Source organism: Fusarium falciforme, chromosome 6 (assembly GCF_026873545.1).
Source record: "Fusarium falciforme chromosome 6, complete sequence".
Classification (NCBI taxonomy): Eukaryota; Fungi; Ascomycota; class Sordariomycetes; order Hypocreales; family Nectriaceae; genus Fusarium; species Fusarium falciforme.
In genome coordinates, this window is record NC_070549.1 from 831,626 (window position 1) to 848,497 (window position 16,872).

At 53.8% G+C, this 16,872-nt stretch overlaps 5 protein-coding genes across 5 annotated transcripts; 3 read left to right on the top strand and 2 right to left on the bottom strand.

Moving 5' to 3' along the window:
- Nucleotides 1–3,442: 3,442 nt before the first annotated feature.
- On the top strand, nt 3,443–6,418 carry NCS54_00780300 (Rab-GAP TBC domain-containing protein; the record flags this gene model as incomplete). The annotated part of the gene is made up of 1 exon (XM_053153212.1): nt 3,443–6,418. The coding sequence occupies one exon, from the start codon at nt 3,443–3,445 to the stop codon at nt 6,416–6,418; it is 2,976 nt and encodes a 991-aa protein (XP_053009187.1).
- A 981-nt stretch (nt 6,419–7,399) lies between these two features.
- NCS54_00780400 (Hypothetical protein) lies at nt 7,400–7,937 on the bottom strand (the record flags this gene model as incomplete). The annotated part of the gene is made up of 2 exons (XM_053153213.1): nt 7,400–7,858; nt 7,911–7,937. 2 exons carry the CDS (start codon nt 7,935–7,937, stop codon nt 7,400–7,402), a joined length of 486 nt encoding a protein of 161 aa, XP_053009188.1.
- A 1,543-nt stretch (nt 7,938–9,480) lies between these two features.
- NCS54_00780500 (Hypothetical protein) lies at nt 9,481–10,404 on the top strand (the record flags this gene model as incomplete). Its single annotated transcript, XM_053153214.1, has 2 exons — nt 9,481–9,673; nt 9,731–10,404. Exons 1-2 carry the CDS (start codon nt 9,622–9,624, stop codon nt 10,402–10,404), a joined length of 726 nt encoding a protein of 241 aa, XP_053009189.1. The 5' UTR covers nt 9,481–9,621.
- A 238-nt stretch (nt 10,405–10,642) lies between these two features.
- Nucleotides 10,643–14,116, bottom strand: NCS54_00780600 (Hypothetical protein; the record flags this gene model as incomplete). Its single annotated transcript, XM_053153215.1, has 1 exon — nt 10,643–14,116. The coding sequence occupies one exon, from the start codon at nt 14,114–14,116 to the stop codon at nt 10,643–10,645; it is 3,474 nt and encodes a 1,157-aa protein (XP_053009190.1).
- Nucleotides 14,117–15,038: 922 nt separating this feature from the next.
- On the top strand, nt 15,039–16,527 carry NCS54_00780700 (Hypothetical protein; the record flags this gene model as incomplete). Its single annotated transcript, XM_053153216.1, has 2 exons — nt 15,039–15,085; nt 15,132–16,527. 2 exons carry the CDS (start codon nt 15,039–15,041, stop codon nt 16,525–16,527), a joined length of 1,443 nt encoding a protein of 480 aa, XP_053009191.1.
- Between the last annotated feature and the right edge of the window lie 345 nt (nt 16,528–16,872).

A 16,872-nucleotide genomic window follows, 5' to 3' on the forward strand; every position in this document is an offset into this window, starting at 1 on the left:
GTTAACAAGATGATTACGGAGCATCAAGCGAGAGAGCGGGCAGTCCCACGATCCTTGCTTGTCATCTCGACTGTAGATCCAGGAATTGTACCAGAAGCCTCGGAGGGCAAGGGTGAGAATCCTGCCTTGCTGATCCTCCTCCCTCCGCACGCATCGAATCGTGACCAATCGAGATTGAACAGCGACCAGCTCATCCAGGCGCCTCCTTGTGAGTGCAGTGCATTGCTGCGGTACGTCACGACGCGATGCAACGCGCGATGCGGCCCAGCGAGTCGGAACACACGGGGAGCATGAACACATATGGAGAACCGGAGCACAGAGTCCTGATGTTTGCTGTGCCTTGGTAATGCCGTGACCCGTCGACGTAATGCATCGAGCATACACTGTAATATCCTGGATACGGGTGCAGCTTCATTAATTGCGAGGCGTTTGGACTGTGAAGGGGGATAAAACAGGGTTGCATTATGTCCCTGCAGATGCAAGCCTGAAGCCACACGGTTGGAATGAGATAATTCAGGCACAAAACGGATCCCATTGGCCGGCTTGGCGGGTTCATCCACCTTGGCCAACGTGTGCCTGTCTTTTTTGACGCCATTAAGCCTTGAGCTTTTTACCCTCCGCTCTGTCTCTCCCTTCCTCATCCAGGGCAGAGGAAACCTAACGGGGCCTTCCAACGCTAAGAAAGGGGAGATGACTACCCGATGTGGGTAATGGCATTCGGGCATCCAGCCCGTCCATGACGGCGGCGCCGCTTGTGTGCATTTGGAACGAACGTTAGCGGGAGGAGCCCGCCCTGGAGCCCGCTGGGACCCAAACGTTGGAGCGCCTCTGGGTCGGTTCCCTTTCCGGAGCCATGTGCTACGAGGGTAGCTGACCAACTGGAGAGGCGGCGCTGGAGATGGTGGCAGCTCTAGGCTCACGGGGTTGATATTAGTTTCCTTTCTTTTTCTGTGCCTTTGGCAGGCTGTCAAGTGTGCCTCTCAGATCTCGCTCGTCCTTCCGAGTTGACTCTGAGAGTAACCCTTCTCCTCGTGGCCTGAGAATAAAACTGTTGAGAATGGACGGATGGGTCGCCATGTGACTGCACTGCTACTGTACCACAATGGTGCAACCAGACACACCACCATATGAGCATGAATTATGTCAAAGACTGTGGAGGAGACCACGATAAGAGGGGCAGGTTTAATTTGCAACCCATCCATAGTCGAGAGGGGAAAAGGCTGCTCCTCCAAGTCCCAACGAGGCTTGCCTGGTTCTAGATTGGATGGAGGGAGGTATACTAGCACCGAATAAGAGGCCCTATTCGAGGCAAGGGTAGGGCTGCAAAGACGAGATCCATCATGGCGCGCATCGTCTGAATTGACTATTCGACCGATGTTTGTGTGAAAAGTGAGTGATGGTGAGGATGAAAAAGTCTTTTTTTTCTTGCTTGCTTTTCCGTTGATCTCTAGCTCTTTTCTGATGCCCCTGCGCTTCCCGCTTCGCTTTCCCTGCGACTGCGACTGCGACTGCGGCTGCGAGACCCGTCAGAGACATAGACACGCGCTCGTGCTGTCTCTCTTGAGCCTGATCCAGAACATCTCCCTTGTCCATATCCAATACAAAACTCCAAGCCTCGGATTCACGAGCATCCCCATACGAATACATACATGGCGAGATCAGATCGCCCCCTGTCTCGCTGAGCTGCAGTACTGCATCAAACACCAAGAGGCCAACCAACCGAACCACCTCCTCGGAGCGCCCTTTTCTCTTTGCTTCTCCCATTTACCCTAGTCTCTGCTCTTTTGCTTCTTATTTTTTTCCCACCAAACCCTTTGGCCAGATCCTATACCCTTGTCACCGGCTGCGGTCGACTGACTCAATAATTGCCCCCCTCGCTCCAGCAGCCTAGCGTCCGTCCGAAAAAGGGCACAGCACTCCTAGGTTAGCTGAAGGAAGGGCCCAGCGAGCAAACGAACCGACTGATCCTAACTGGCTTCCCCGGGCACGACTTGAGCCCATTCGGCCAATAGCGGCGCGCAAGCTCGTCTGCTTGCTCTCTTTGGTGGTCTCTGATCGACTGACCTGCTCGCTCGAGAACATATCCGAAAAAGACGGGAGACGACAGGCAGCTCAGCCAAACGGAAAGCACGCCGCTTGGACGTTGCGTTGACAGCCACTACTGCAAACTGGCAGGCCTCTCTTTTTTGTCTCCCTCCTTCCCCTGGACGACTTCTTTTTTGACGTGCTTTTTCCTTCGGTTTGGTCTGGCCTGGTCTTTTCTCCCCCGCCACCTGCCACTTTTTGACTCCTGGATCTCTCTTGTTTGTCTCATTTCCATTCCCTGGATCCCCTCTCAAGAATCCCCATCCAGGCTCTCTTCTTCCTTGTCGTCTGCGCCGACATAACCCCGTCAACTCCAATTCGATCCATTGCAAGCACGAGCCTGGGCTTTGCTTCCTTCTCTCGGCTCGACTCCTTTGGCGACCCTCGGATTCAACAAACACACTCCCTTTGCGCGTGAGAGCCTCGTGTGTTGTGCTGATTACAGCATCGCCCCGAGCTCCCTGGTAGTCGACCCTGGTGCTTATGACCTGGACCCCATCTCATCCTGGTCGTCAAATCAACCTACCCGCTCTGCCTACCTATCCGGCTTCCCCGTCGAGTCCTGTGCAGGGTGCGTGATTGCGTACGTGCGATTTTTCGCTCTCACTTGGGGGCACCGGTTTGAGGTCATTCATTCATTCTCTTGCTCACTTCTTGGGCTGCCGGCTGGGTTGTCTTGTCTGTTTGAGACGAGACTCGGCGTCCATTCTTTGACGACCGCCGCACCGTTGGGCCTCGACTGAGCCCTGTCATTTCCCTGGGGAACTGTAACCAACACGGGCAAAATCGATCCTTTCCAAGGGCGAAAGGTTTTCGCTTCGTTTTTAACACCTAGCCTTCCGATTTCCTCGACAGCTGTTCTCGCTGCCTGTGGCCTTGTCTGTCCTTTGCGCTATCCGATTTCGAATCCGAAAAAAAAAGTAGACTGCTCGTGCGTGCGTCACTTGCGACTCCAGACCCGGACCGACGGTCAAGATCTGCCTCGTAGGTCGCCTCGATTCGACCTCGGAAACGAACACCATCTCTTCTTCACCCAGGTTATGATTCAGTGGCGATGGCCAAGAGCTGTTGTTGCTATTTTTCCAATCAGACCTCGCTACTTTCGCTCATCCTCGGCGCTGCACCGGTCAGCGCGCACTGCATGAGGCGGTAACCACTAACCAGCCGTCTTCAACCATACCACCGTCAATATCTTCGAAACGACGACCCACGACGACGACACTTTCGCAAACGATACGAACCGTCACGCCTCTTGACGAGCATCCCTGTCTCTGCCCGCTGGGCGACCAAAGTTCTGGTGATCCTCTGGCGCCCAGCAGCAGCATTCCGTTCCTTCGCCGGCTAAGCCCCCGACATCATGACACCCCTCGCCATTTCTGTCCCCGATGGCTCGGGCTCGCCAAGTGCAACACGTCGGAAGTTTTCACTCTACGGGGACCGGTTACGGGATAGTGACAACAGCCCCGTGCCGGGTGCCTCGACCGGCGATGCATCACCTTTTGCTTCGCCGTTGGCTTCGCCCCTCGGATCACCTCTTGCATCACCTCGCGTGCATATCGTGCCGTTTGGTGCTGCCTACCGCCATGCACGAGCTCCGTCAGACGAGTCACTCTCACAACTGCCGCCTTTGCCAATGTCACCACGATGGGATTCGTTGTCCAACCCTGCTAAATTTATCCTGCAGCCCTCAGCATCGACCCCGGCATCGCCATTCGAACCCCCGCCACATTCTCCCTCACCTTTTGCATACGACACAGCCGCAAGCACGCCTATCGAATCTCGAAACGCCTCCCCGACATTCCCTCTGAAATCTGCTTCATCACTGGCTGATCTGCGCGCCTACGACAGCCCTCCAACGGCCGTGGAGAACTTCTCGCGGCCGCGGAAACAGAGCATTCGTCAGCCAATCACAGACGCGGCTAAGACCCGGGCCGCCCCCAGCGCCCCAAGCGCCTCAAATGCCCCCAGCTACAATGCCGCCGACCAGTACTTGGAGCTCGTCACCTCTCCCCAACATCCTCTCTGGCCTCCGACACGCCCCCGCGGCCCTTCTGTTTCGTCTTGTCAATCATCGTCGACCTACCACTCGGTCCTCTCTCCTCCCGGTAACGACTTATATGAGCAGCGAGCGCCCCGTGCTAGGACCACCAATGGTGCGACATCATCCGCCGCACGGCCGCCCTTGAGCTACACCAACAGCGGCTCGGCTTCCCCGAGCCCTGTCGTCGCCCCTTGGATGAGTGGTGAAGAGCTTCGCTCAAGCTTCCGCTCCCAATTCACAGAATCAACTGCTCCTGGCACCGCCGTCACAGAACGAAGCAGCGTCCTTACAAAGGACAGCTCCGTCACCTCGCTCTATCCTAGCCCGGAAGGGGACGCTGAGCCAGAGGGTGACGCCGACAACGAGTTCGACCCCGATCTCGACGAGCCGAGCCTTGAGGATGTTATGGGCATGTACGAGCAAGGCTTCGACGACGACGACGACGAAGACGACGACAACAACGACAACTACTCGGACTACAACGTCACCATGAACGCCCGCCCAGCTACCTTGACGTCGGACTGGGAGCCGCGTCGGAGCGTCTTGGATGCTACCGATGACGAGGACTTCCCCAAGCGGCCGATTCCAGAGTCCGTCTCGACATTGGATGTCGAGATCCGAATGTCCAAGATGATCTTTACCTCTCCTGCCTTTACATCATCCGTACCCCATATCGCAGAAAAAGAACACTACAATCGGGGAATCGCTGAAAAGCGCGACTCGGCCAAGTCGATCGACTCAGAACCCTCAGTCAATTCTCAACAACCTCCCTCTGCTACCGAACCTTCTGTTACACGCTCTCCATCCATTTCGACACCCATCTCTCCTCCCATCTCTCCACCTATCCCAGCACACAAGCCAGCCGAACGTCCCGACACCCCTGAATCTACCAAAGACCCCGAACCCTCACCCGAACCCCCTGTCATCACTGTGGCCGCCGCACCCACCGCACCTGTTGAGCCCGAAGACCCCGACTCCCGTGATCGCTACGGCTTCAAGAAGGCGAACCAATACGTCACCCGGGAGCAATACGACAACTGGAATGCTGGTTATACCGAGTACCTGGCCCGCCGTCGCAAGAAGTGGGCCGCGTACCTCAAAGACAATGCTCTTATGACAGATCATCCCAACCGGTTTCCAGCTCCCAACGCAAAGACCAAGCGGTTCGTGCGCAAGGGCATTCCCCCGGAATGGCGCGGTGCGGCCTGGTTCTACTATGCCGGTGGACCTGCGATCCTCTCCCAGCACTCGGGTCTCTACGACAAGCTGACCTTTAAGAGGGCCAAGGACGTTGACGCCGAAGCGATTGAGCGGGATCTACACCGCACATTCCCGGACAACATTAAGTTCAAGCCTCCCGGTGGACCAGAGACGACGGCGTCAAGCAGCACCAGGGAGAGCCGGACGACTATGACGGATTCCACCCGCAGCTCAAGCCCGGGTCTACCCAACACTGAGGGAGAGCCACCCATCATTACGTCGCTGCGTCGGGTGCTTCACGCCTTTGCCGTGTACAACCCTCGAATTGGCTACTGCCAGAGCTTAAACTTTTTGGCTGGCCTCTTGCTCCTCTTTGTTGAGACGGAGGAGCAGTGCTTCTGGCTCCTCAACGTCATCACAGTCGTCTACCTCCCAGGGACGCACGAGATGAGCTTGGAGGGCTCCAAGATCGATCTCGGCGTGCTCATGACTGAGATGCGTAACTCGATGCCCGCCATCTGGGACAAGATTGGCGGTGAGCTCGAGGCGGACCCCAACTCACGGCCGTCGACTGGCAAGTCAATGCGGCTTACTCGGGCACGGCGTAAGGAGCTGCTACGCATGTCAACGCCAACAGACCGACTCCCACCAATTACGCTCTGCATGACGGCATGGTTCATGAGCTGCTTCATCGGAACTCTGCCGATTGAGACTACCCTCCGAGTGTGGGATGTCTTCTTCTACGAAGGCTCCAAGACGTTATTCCGCATCGCCTTGGCTATCTTCAAGCTGGGCGAGAACGAGATCAAGTCTGTGGCTGACCCTATGGAAATGTTTGGGGTGGTGCAATCGATGCCAAGGCGACTGATTGACGCCAACGCGCTCATGGAGGCTTGTTTCAAGCGGCGGAATGGCTTCGGGCATCTCAGCCAGACCCAGATCGACGAGAAGCGCCAGGAACGCCGAGCCAAGGCACAGCTGGACCGAGCACGACAAGGGAAGAACCTCAACACGTGGAACGTGGCGCAATCAGACACAGAGGGCGGCAAGAGGAGCATTTTCGGGAAGAAGAGGTCACCGACAGGTGCATGATGTTTCAACTCGGGCTCCCTCCCTCCCTTCAACCCTCAGACTTCTACACTTACTCACACATTCACACTCCTTCATCTCTCCTACGACTTTATCAACCTTTTCGCCTCGGCATCCTGCATCCCACACCAGACACGGTGGCGGAGCCGCCGAATCTAATCATGGGATGGCGTTGGACGGATGGCACTCATTGTTTGCTTCCTTCTTGATTCGACCTAGCCGGCACAGTGTCTGCATTTCACACTTGATGTTTGCTTCTATTCTACCTTGTTCTCATTCACATCATGTTCTGTTATTACCCGCAATACCCTGTTCGGGTGTTTACTATGTCTCACAAAAGAGGGGAGGGACCAGCGTTGGGCGGTTTGGAATGGATGGGATGGAATGGAAGGCCCCAAAAAAAGGAACCTTGTTTTATACTTAATGACGATGGCTTACGGCTGCATTGCGAGAAGACCAAAAAAGCACTATACCACACCAGAGCACCTCGGCAGGTGAGGGAGAGCTCCCGCAGGAAGGGGGACGGGAGCGAGTGGCAGAGTCCCGTCGAAGCGGTGTTTGTTTTGATTGATATAGATAGGGGGCCATATATGACTGGATAGAGGTTATTAGGGAGGAGTAGAATTTGGGGCCCTTTTTTGATACCCCGATGGAATGAAGATAGATTTCACGGTGAACGATTGAGTGTGTGCGTGTCTCTAATTATGTATGTCTTTCTTGTGCTAGTGTTTGTTTGTTGTGCATGAGTGCAAGTAAATACAAGCCGAGACAGCCAGCTGAAAAAGGCGTCCCTGATGAATTTATCCGTCCATTCATGATTGTGCTGTCTTCATTTCCGTCGTTGATTTGCAAGTTGTCAGGCATGTCTCGTAAGCCATGATGCCCAATGCCAGGCCAAAGCCCAACACATTGAGCTATCCAAATGTCATGCTAAGTTCCATCCTCTCCCTTTTTTGATCCCCCATGATTGTTATGATTCACACCTCACACAACGGGCGGAAACACGGGCTCCCCCATGGCATGCCTCTCAACCTGCTGCTTGGCAGTCTTGTCAAAAGCCTCCCGCTCAGACTGGTACTGCTGAGCAATGCGCTCCTCAAGAGGGCTATCAAGCTGAGGCTCCTCGAGAAGATTGGCTAGAGCCTCGAGGACGGCGCGGATCTTTGTGCTGGGCTTCCAGGCGTCGGGCTTGAGGAGGCCGAGGCAGATGTTGCCGAGAGAGTCGTTTGTCACGTTGGGGTGGTAGATGCGCGTGGAGAACTTGACGACGGGGGGCTTGAAGGGGTAGTCGGTGGGCAGGGAGAGGACGATGCCGAAGCGGCCTGGGTGGTAGGGCGTCGAGGGAGGGGGCTGGAGGGTGACGTGCCAGGTGTGGATGGACTCGTTGGGGGGGAGGGAGACGGTGAAGCCCTCGGGTGGTTCTTGGGAGATTTCAGCGAATTCCTGGGATACGGTTAGTGGGCAAGACATAGAAGAGGATATGAGGGAGGTTTGCCTTTGTGATGCGCTTGGTGGAAGACATTGTGATGGTTGATGAGTCTGGAGTGTGGTGTTGATTTTGGGGTTGACTCGTCCGATGGCGGGGCAAAGAAATCAAGAAGCTCAAGAAAGGCTAAGGCAACGCTCTCTTTCTTTAACGACTGTACTTGTCTCGTAGCGATTAAATCTTCAAGACAATATCTTACGCTGCGCTGGCTTCGTATTCGTCGAGAAGGTGTGTATTCAGCTGAGAAGAGAGAGAGAAGAAAGAAGAGTTGGAGAAGGAAGGGAAGTTATGACGATGGTGGGGTAGGTGTGTTAGGCACAAGGTGAGTAACAGTGGGGCCGGCTGTGACCTGGAAGGAAGCGCTGAAACGAGGGGTGCCTGGGAGTGACTAAAGGGTTTTTTAATCTTGGTGTTTGCTAATAAATATATTGCTGATGGTATATGAATCACTCGGCATTGTTGGTTGGCATAGTTGCTGTTAAGCTGCCTATTTGGGTCAAGAACAAGGATGTGATGCATCTTGTCCAACAGCTGGTAACCCAACCACCACCATGATGCATTAGGTAGTTGTTTGGCATATGTATATAACCATCTAAAAAAAAGAAGGCAAGCCTGACCCTCCCTTTGCTTGTTAAGAGCTCCCTTTCTGCCGAGCAAACTGAAGATGCTCCGCTTCGCCGACTATGGACAAACCATCGACTAACACCCTTGTAAGCATCCAGTGCTCCCATGGCCTTCCACTTTAAGACGGCAGCCCTCCAGTCTGACTCATCATTTTTGCCTACTGACCAAGCCTTTTTTGTTTTTCTCAAGTATCCATCACTGGCGGACTTTGTAGCACCGTCGTTCCCCTCTACTACATTTGTCCCGACTTGTTCATTACATTCGCCGTCGATGGATATTAGCTACAATAGCCACTGTCCTCCGTAAAATGTGACTTTGACCACTCTGACTCCGTCCACCTCTGGTACACTCAAGAGCCCCGGTAAAGCCTCAGACTTGTCAGCCGACGCCTTCATTTTCACACGAAAGCGAGAGCGGCTTTGGGCGACATGTCGTTAGCCTGAGAGTCGACTTGACGATTCTGTCGAGTTGAAGGGTCCTATGAGGGCTGCGTCGTAGAGGTGAAGCGATGGGAGGTTTTTTTCTTTTTTTTTTCTTTTTCTTTTTCGGCGCTTTGATACTATGATATGATCCAGATATTAGATAGCTCTTGAATTCGGGGAACAGCCTGTGTCTTCTAAGCATTGTTGTAGATACTTGGTCCATAATGAGCTCAACTCTGCTGTTGATCCAATTCCCCTTGCCCTTGGAGACTTGAACCACCCTTCTAAAGACGTATCCGAAATTATTGCCTAAATAGTGCCAATCTGATTCCAAAATAACTATGATCCTTCAAACTGATCGTTTTTAATTGCTGTGCTTGTATCAAATGTTGTTGTTGTTCCTCAACCAAGACATGCAACTTACACCAACCATCCCCGGCCCCACCCTCGGTGAGCTCGGTCAAGGCACTTTTCCCCCCACATGGTCCCCTGCATCCCTCCCACCTTGACCTTTAACAAAAAAAAAGTTGTCGAGCTCTTCAACACCTTCAACACCAATCGCAAACCATCACCACCACCTCTCGATCAACACCACACAATCTCTACACGAAAATCGTCGCGTAAAGATACACAACTTAACTTCTGAAAGAGCCATCGAAGCTCTAGCCTCTACAATGGCCGCTCACGAATCCCAAATGCCCTTTATCCGCAACCTCGCCTCAAGCGGTCCGTCCATTCACCACCATTCTCCCACTTCAATTCGTAAACTAACTCTCTCTTCAGACCGCAAACTCCGCACCGCATCTCTCGAATCCCTCTCAACATTCCTCTCCTCCCGAACTACCCTCTCCGACACAGACGCCCAAAAGCTCTGGAAGGGCCTCTTCTACGCGCTCTGGATGACGGACCGTCCAGTGCCTCAGCAGCGTCTCGCAGCCGACCTCGCCAACCTCCTCTTCACGCTAAAGCCCGCTTGCGCTATCCCCTGGCTGCGAGGGTTCTGGGTCGTGGTTGGCGCCGGGTGGACTGATATCGACGTCTTGAGGCTGGAAAAGTTTTTGTTGCTCGTGAGAAGGGTTTTTGCTGCGCATGTTAGGCTTGCGAGGGAGAGGGGATGGAAGGATGGTGACGTTGAGGCTATTGTTGGCGTGTTGGCCGAGTACCCTTTTGATGTTGAGGGAGACTTGAGAAAATCACCTGTGGGAATTAGACTGCACGCGCTCGACATCTGGGTCGACGAGCTGGAGCGCGAGCAAGCCCTCAAGGACGAGGCCGCGGCGGGTTTCGTCAAGGCTGTTGGAGAACTGGTGCAGGCTCTGAAGCGATGCCCCGTCAAGCCCGCGAGAGAGCGAGCGGCTGATAGCTACGAGGATGAGAGGCTTCCATGGGCCGAGGCTGGTAGTGACCGTGAGGCGATGGACGAGGATGATGAGGAATGGGGTGGTTTCGATGATTAGATGGGAACAGACAAACAGGCGTATGGCGTTGGGATGGAAAATGTATTGGCTTTTTACATGGGCTTAGAGGTTGATACCAACTGGAAGAGATGTCACCATGATCAATCAGAGCAAACAGCTACACAAAGAGTGCCAAGTTCAAACGCTCTCGCTTGGGGATATCCATTTCATAAGCAACGTAGACTGCCCTTTGCTTCCATGACAGGACGCATTATATCAGCAACCGTCTGAGTGACAACTACCAAACTCTTTCATCTCCTCCAATCGCCTCATCCTCATCACCTCCGATGTCATACCCCATCTCCCTGGCTTCCTCCTGTCGCTCTCTTTGAACCCTCGCCTGGTGCCAGGCGTCAAACTTTGCCTGCTGCTCTGGCGAGTGCACGCGACGTTGAACGAGGCCCTTCTTGCGTAGGCGTCGACGGTGTTGGCGCTTCTGCTCAAAAGAGAACCCGCTGATGTCGACTTTGGTGATGTCTCGGTCGTAGAGCACGTCCATCGCGTCGGCGACCCAGTCCTGCAGCTCTTCGCTCAAGTGCTCGGCTAGAACGCGACCGCGACCGCCAGTAGTCCACTGATCCAGCTTGACGGGGATCGCGGTGCCAAAAGTCGGGTCATTGATGGACCACACGCAAGGTGTGCTGCCGCAGCGGGTTGGGCGACAGAACATGGCACACATGGCCGACTCGGCGGCGTACCAAAGCGAAAGCACAAGGACCAAGAGCCCGAGCCAAGATAGACGGAAAGGCTTGCGATGGTAGAGACGTGGGATGGGGAGCTGAACGTAGGAGACGGTGCCGGTGCTGGGATGCGTCGTGTAGACAGCGGGGGCGCTGTGTTTGTCGGGGAGGAGACCCATGCTTTCAACAGCTTTCGAGGGCTTCTTAGCCTTCTCGGGTTTCTTGAGTTCCTCGGTCTTCAAAGGTTCTAGCTTGATCGTCTCGTCGTCAGAGACCTTGACTTCGACCGGGTTGTCCTCGATCTTCTTCTCCTCGTTCGCCTTCTTCTCGTCTGCCCGGTTCTTGATGTTGACCTGATCAGAGAGGCGCTCTATTCCCCTTGCCGCCGTGTGAATTCCGTAGAGGCTGCTCTTGAGGGTATTGTTCATGCGCGTGAGGCGGACAAGATCAGAGTTGTCGTTTTGGGGGTCGATCTGGTTGGTCCTCGTGTTAAGTTTTGTATCAAGCTCCAAGTCAAAGTCGAAATCGTCATCAAGGGAGGGATTCTGGGGTAGGTTGTCGAGGAGAGCTTCAAGGTCTTGTGACGGGGCTTTGCGGCCTAAAAGAACCTCCTCGAGGTCATCCAAAGTGGAGTCATCGATGTGATGCACACGCTGAAGCTCTTTGAGGTCGTCTTTGACTGATGGTAGCCTTGCCGAGTTTTTTAGTGGTGCTCTGCGCCGTGACAGTGAACGAGGGCGCCGTCTTCTCACGCCCGTCGACAAGGTTCTGGTTCGGGGTTTCTCATCTGTCCCGGGATCTGATGCAGTGTCCCTGTCACTACCACTCGTCGCCACAAGCTCCGTTCTCTTATTTCGGAGCGATGCCGATCTTGGTCGCAGTGGTCGTTCTTCTCGTTTCGATGGCTTCTCCTTCTCCTGCACCTTCTCTTGTACCTTTTCCTTTTCCTTTTCTCCCTTTTCTTTCTCCTCCTTGATCTCGATCTTCTCCACCTTGACCGTCGCTGGTGTTTCCACGTATGCGCCTGTGACCCTTGGAGTTGGCATCGTCAAGGGGTCTGGATTGGGAGCCCGGGGTGTCGCCTCGACATCCTTCTCATCGTCCGACTCTGGCACCGGCGAAGGAGCCCTCATAGAGCCCTTCTCCGACTGGTTGTCTGCCGGCGCAAACAGGTCGGCCTCAGCCGTGATCCGGTCCGTAGGGTCCGCCTCCGAATTCATGGATTTCTTGCTCTTGACAGAATCCGTTGAACGATTTCGGGCTAGCCCAGCAAATGCAACCGTGGGTTTGCTATCGGGATCGCGATTTGGTCGATGGAAACGATGCCGCAGTCCATTGTTAGCGGAGGGTAACGGAATCGCCGATGCAGTATCAGGTTTGGAGTCAAGCTTCGGGTCTAACGGTTGAGATACCGGCTTGTCACTGTCGGCCGGCCGTCGAGGCTCCGCCTCCGGAGCAGGACTTAAGCTTGTAGCCCTGGCCAGCTGTCGCAGCAGGTCTCGTGAATCCGTGCGTCTGTGTGACAAGCTGGGTCGTACAACATCTTTAACGTCGTTTGATTCATTCCCGTCCTTCTCGTGCGTTTCTATGCTGGCTCGTCGTGACTTGTAGACCGTCACAGGCGTATCAGGTATTTGCTCGCCCGCAATCTCAAATGCAGACTTTGGTCGAGGCAGCTCCCTCTTCTCAGGCTCAGGCGATAGTTTCTTCTCTGGCACTATCCCGCCACTCGTCTGTGGTCGATTTTCTTCTGGTGACAGCGAACGTATCATGGAATTTTGCTCCCGGATCTCCCCTAGCCTGATGGAAGCAAAAGACCTTCTGGGAATCCCGTTGATTTCACGCTGTCGTATGTCGTCCAGTTTGGTGTTCTTGGGTCTCGCCGCGTGGCGATCCGGTATGGGTATTTGGTGTTCGACCTTTTCCTCACGGTCTCTAATCTCATCCAGCTTGGTATTCTGTGGCCGGGGTAATTCAAGGGGAATATCACTCCCTGTCTTGACCTCCCTCGTCCGGATCTCGTCCAGTTTCGTATTGCGCGATCCCGGCGGTGCCACTCTCGTCCGTGAGTTGATGTCAACTTCACTGCCCTCATCGAAATGGATCCGGTTCGCAAACGGCCGGGCTCCCATCCGAATTCTCGGACTGTCGGAAACTTGTAAATCTCCAGCCGTAAAATCATCATCAACCTCCCATGCAAAACTCTTTGCAGGCGAAGGCTCCGGAGCTGGCTGTGACTCTCCCCCACCCTCAATTGAAGGTAATGGATCCTCAATCCCAGGGACCAGCGCCGGAATCCGACCCTGATTCGTAAGATCGTCTTTCGAAGGCATATGTCTTAGCCAGTTGGAAGGTGGGCGCAACCCACTAAGCGAACTCGCCGGCCGATCCTCCTTGACAACATCGCTCGTCGTTGTTGCAGTCTCTGGGGCCGGCGACCTAGGCCCAAGCCCTATCCTAGACGTCGCATACAAAGACCTCCGTCGCGGCGATTCGCTCTTTTCGGGAGAAGGCTTTTTGTCAGGTATTGTCGACGAGGCTAACGATTGTCGCGAAAAAGGTCGACTCGGCGCTTTCGTATCCAGGTGGTCTTGTCCCAATAGCTTCCTCATCCGATTCTCGTCCCCTTCCCGTCGCTCGCGCCAGACCCGCGGCGCAGGACTGGGCGACGCATCCATAACATGGTCCTCGGTATCATCATCCTTCTCTTGAGCGGCCAGAGTAAAAGCTTCGTTCATGGACAAGCGCTTCCGAGCAGAACCGCTAAACCCAGGCTTCAGCATCCTTGTCTCGCGAGGGGAACCGAAGCTCCCTCTTCTCTCGGCTTCGGCGCTCGTCGATCGTGATAGCCCGTTGACGGAAACGCTAGAGCGCAGTGTCGGGATGTTTGTCCGCGCGCGATTCGCATCATTCTCTTTGTTCCTGTCCGAAGCAGGTGCCCCAAAGAGAGGCTTCCTCCCAGACTCCTTCACCACAAGCTGGCTCGGTCTCCCGAATGACCGGTCTCCGAACGAGCTCCTGTCGCGATCCATGGGCGAGTATTCCAAGCGGTATTATTGGTGGCTAGAGTGTGATCGATAGTACATGGTTGAGAGCGCGTTTCATAGCATCGCGACAGTGGTGTTGCGCCAGGTCGGAAAAAGATGCTGCCAAGTAAATAAAAGGTCGTACAGGTAATGTCGTGGACAGATTGGGGTATCAGGAAGTTCTCAATGCAGCAAAGAGGGAAAAATAAACAACAATAAACAAAGTCGCAAAAGTGTGACCAGGTGTTTTTGTCTGGGTCGTGGATTCAACTGGACGCGTTGAATGGAAGGTTGGAGGCTGGCCAGAAGCGGCCGGGCCTGATGGGGCCGTCTTGGCGCCCGCGACTTGACTGCCTGTCAACTTTACTGTAGCTACCTGGCCGCTTCCTTCCATGGTGCCTTCTTCGCCGGTTACGGTGGCATCGGCATAACCAATCATCCGGCCGCCGACTCGGCCGCCACAGTTTGGCTGCAGCAATTGATCACGTAGATTTACATGCTGCAAGTACATTTTCAAGGAATCATTGATTTGTTAAGTCAAATTCATTGTGTCGACTATTTTGTCAAGTTCTTGGTACCATCCGTTCCATGGTGCTGCTCTTATAGAGGCGCCACCGCTTATACCCAGTCACTCACTGACTCACATACATCCAAGACTTGCAGAACGACTATGCCACCAAAGGAAAGCAGTGGATAGCCAAGTATTTAAGCCAAATTTTCCAATTACTTTAAACTTTCTTCTTTGCTTTTAAAACAATTCGAGAATTGTCTTCACCTTGTTCTTATTGAACGTATATGTGAATTTAGCTGGCTGGTCCAGCCACCTAGACACCAACACTAGTGTTCATAGACAAGACCAACTTCACTTAACACCGAGGAGCCATTGAGTCACATCGAATTGTGTCAATTCAACTCCGATTGATTCACAATGACTGTCGACTCTCTCCCCAATGCTATCAGGCCTCTGGGTCCTATGTATGTACAACCTCCTGGTCAATCACAACTGCTAACATCTTCTCAGTGAGATCTACTCATCTTCTCGCCACCCCCTCGGTCTATACCGCTGTGTGGCAGTCACCGGAAGATACACTCTACCCCAAAACTCTTCACCTTCAAACACAGCTATCCTAGCAGCTCTTTCAAACATCATAACTACGCATCCCATGCTCAGAGTGGGCATTACGGATGAAGACACCAACAATGCTCACTTCACCCACATCCGCGAGATTAACCTCAATGAGCATGTCGAGTTTCGAGAAATCCCTGGTGAAGAGAACTATGAAAAGTCTGTTGAAGAAGTCCAAGCCTGGTGTCACGATCAGCTATGGAGCAATGTTGAATCTCGTCCTCCCTGGCGCATCATCGTTCTCAGACCAGGCTTGAACCCTTCTTTCGAAGATGTCATTTTCTCCTTCCACCACTCTCTAATGGATGGAACTAGCTCAAAGCAATTCCACGAGCATCTCCTAGTCGAACTCAATGCTCTTTCCCCTGAGCTAGCTTCCGAGTTCCAAACTGTCCTCTCATTCCCTGAGCCCCCTTCCTTGCCAGAGCCCCAAGACGCCATCCTCGCCTACACGAATAGCATGTCCTTCTGGGCTGCTACACTATGGAACGAACTCGGTCCTTCGTTCCTCAAGTCGGCCAAACCCGCCATCTGGGCTGGGAAACCCATCGATTTTGCCCAGCCACACAAGGCCCGTGTTCATGCGGTCGACATCTCAGCTCCAGTAGTGGCGAGCCTCCTTGCTGGAGCCCGATCTCATGGCACATCCATAACAGGCCTACTACATGCTCTCATCCTTGCCTCTCTTGCAACCCGCATCCCAGATGCACCAGCATTCGCATCTTCCACACCCATCAACATGCGGCCATACATGTCTTCCACGGCAAACCCCGCCCTCAAAGACACCTACCGCGTACTCATTACCACCATGACACACCAATTCGCTTCATCCGATGTTTCAGCCCTTCGCAGTCCCAAGGCAGATCTAGACGCCCTCATCTGGCACCACGCCCGTGAGCTCAAGACCCAAATCAAGGATAGAGCCGCCACGCTCCCCGCCGACGACGACACCAGTCTACTCCCCTACATCTCCGACTGGGCATCTCACTGGCGCAAGAAGGACGGCAAGGAGCGGGATGACTCGTGGGAGCTCAGCAACATTGGATGTTTGAGCATTCCTGCCCCTGAGGAGGGCAAGAGGAGCATTTCGCGTGTTCTCTTCACGAATGGCATCATGGTCGCCGGCGGTCCAATGAGCATCAGCGTGGCCAGTGTTCCTAAAGGTACCTTAACGCTAGGAATTTCGTGGAATGAGGATGTTGTGGAGGAGGCCATTATGGCTGGTTTGGCCGAGGATCTCGAGGGGTTTGCGAGGAGATGGCACGAGACAGGCAAGTTTGCTGAGGACTAAGTCTTTGCTATGATAAGAGAATTACAAGAGCTAGGGGTCATGACATAAAAGAAAAATAGAGGATAGACTAGCTATTTCGCGTATCACCGCTTCAAGATGGAGGCCCAGATAGATAATAGACATACAGTTGACGCATCTGCAAACAGAACCGTGGCCAAAGAGGAATCTGAACAGAATGATGTGCATTAAAAGCTGTATTTGCAAATATGGTCTGCTTCTCTTCTCGTACGTTTCCAAAGGTCTACGAGTCGTCTCGCATTCAACACAATCCGCCTCTTTCACAGCAACTGCAGATCCATCCCAATCTATCCAAACGCCGCGCAAATTATCATGCAAAGAAAAGCC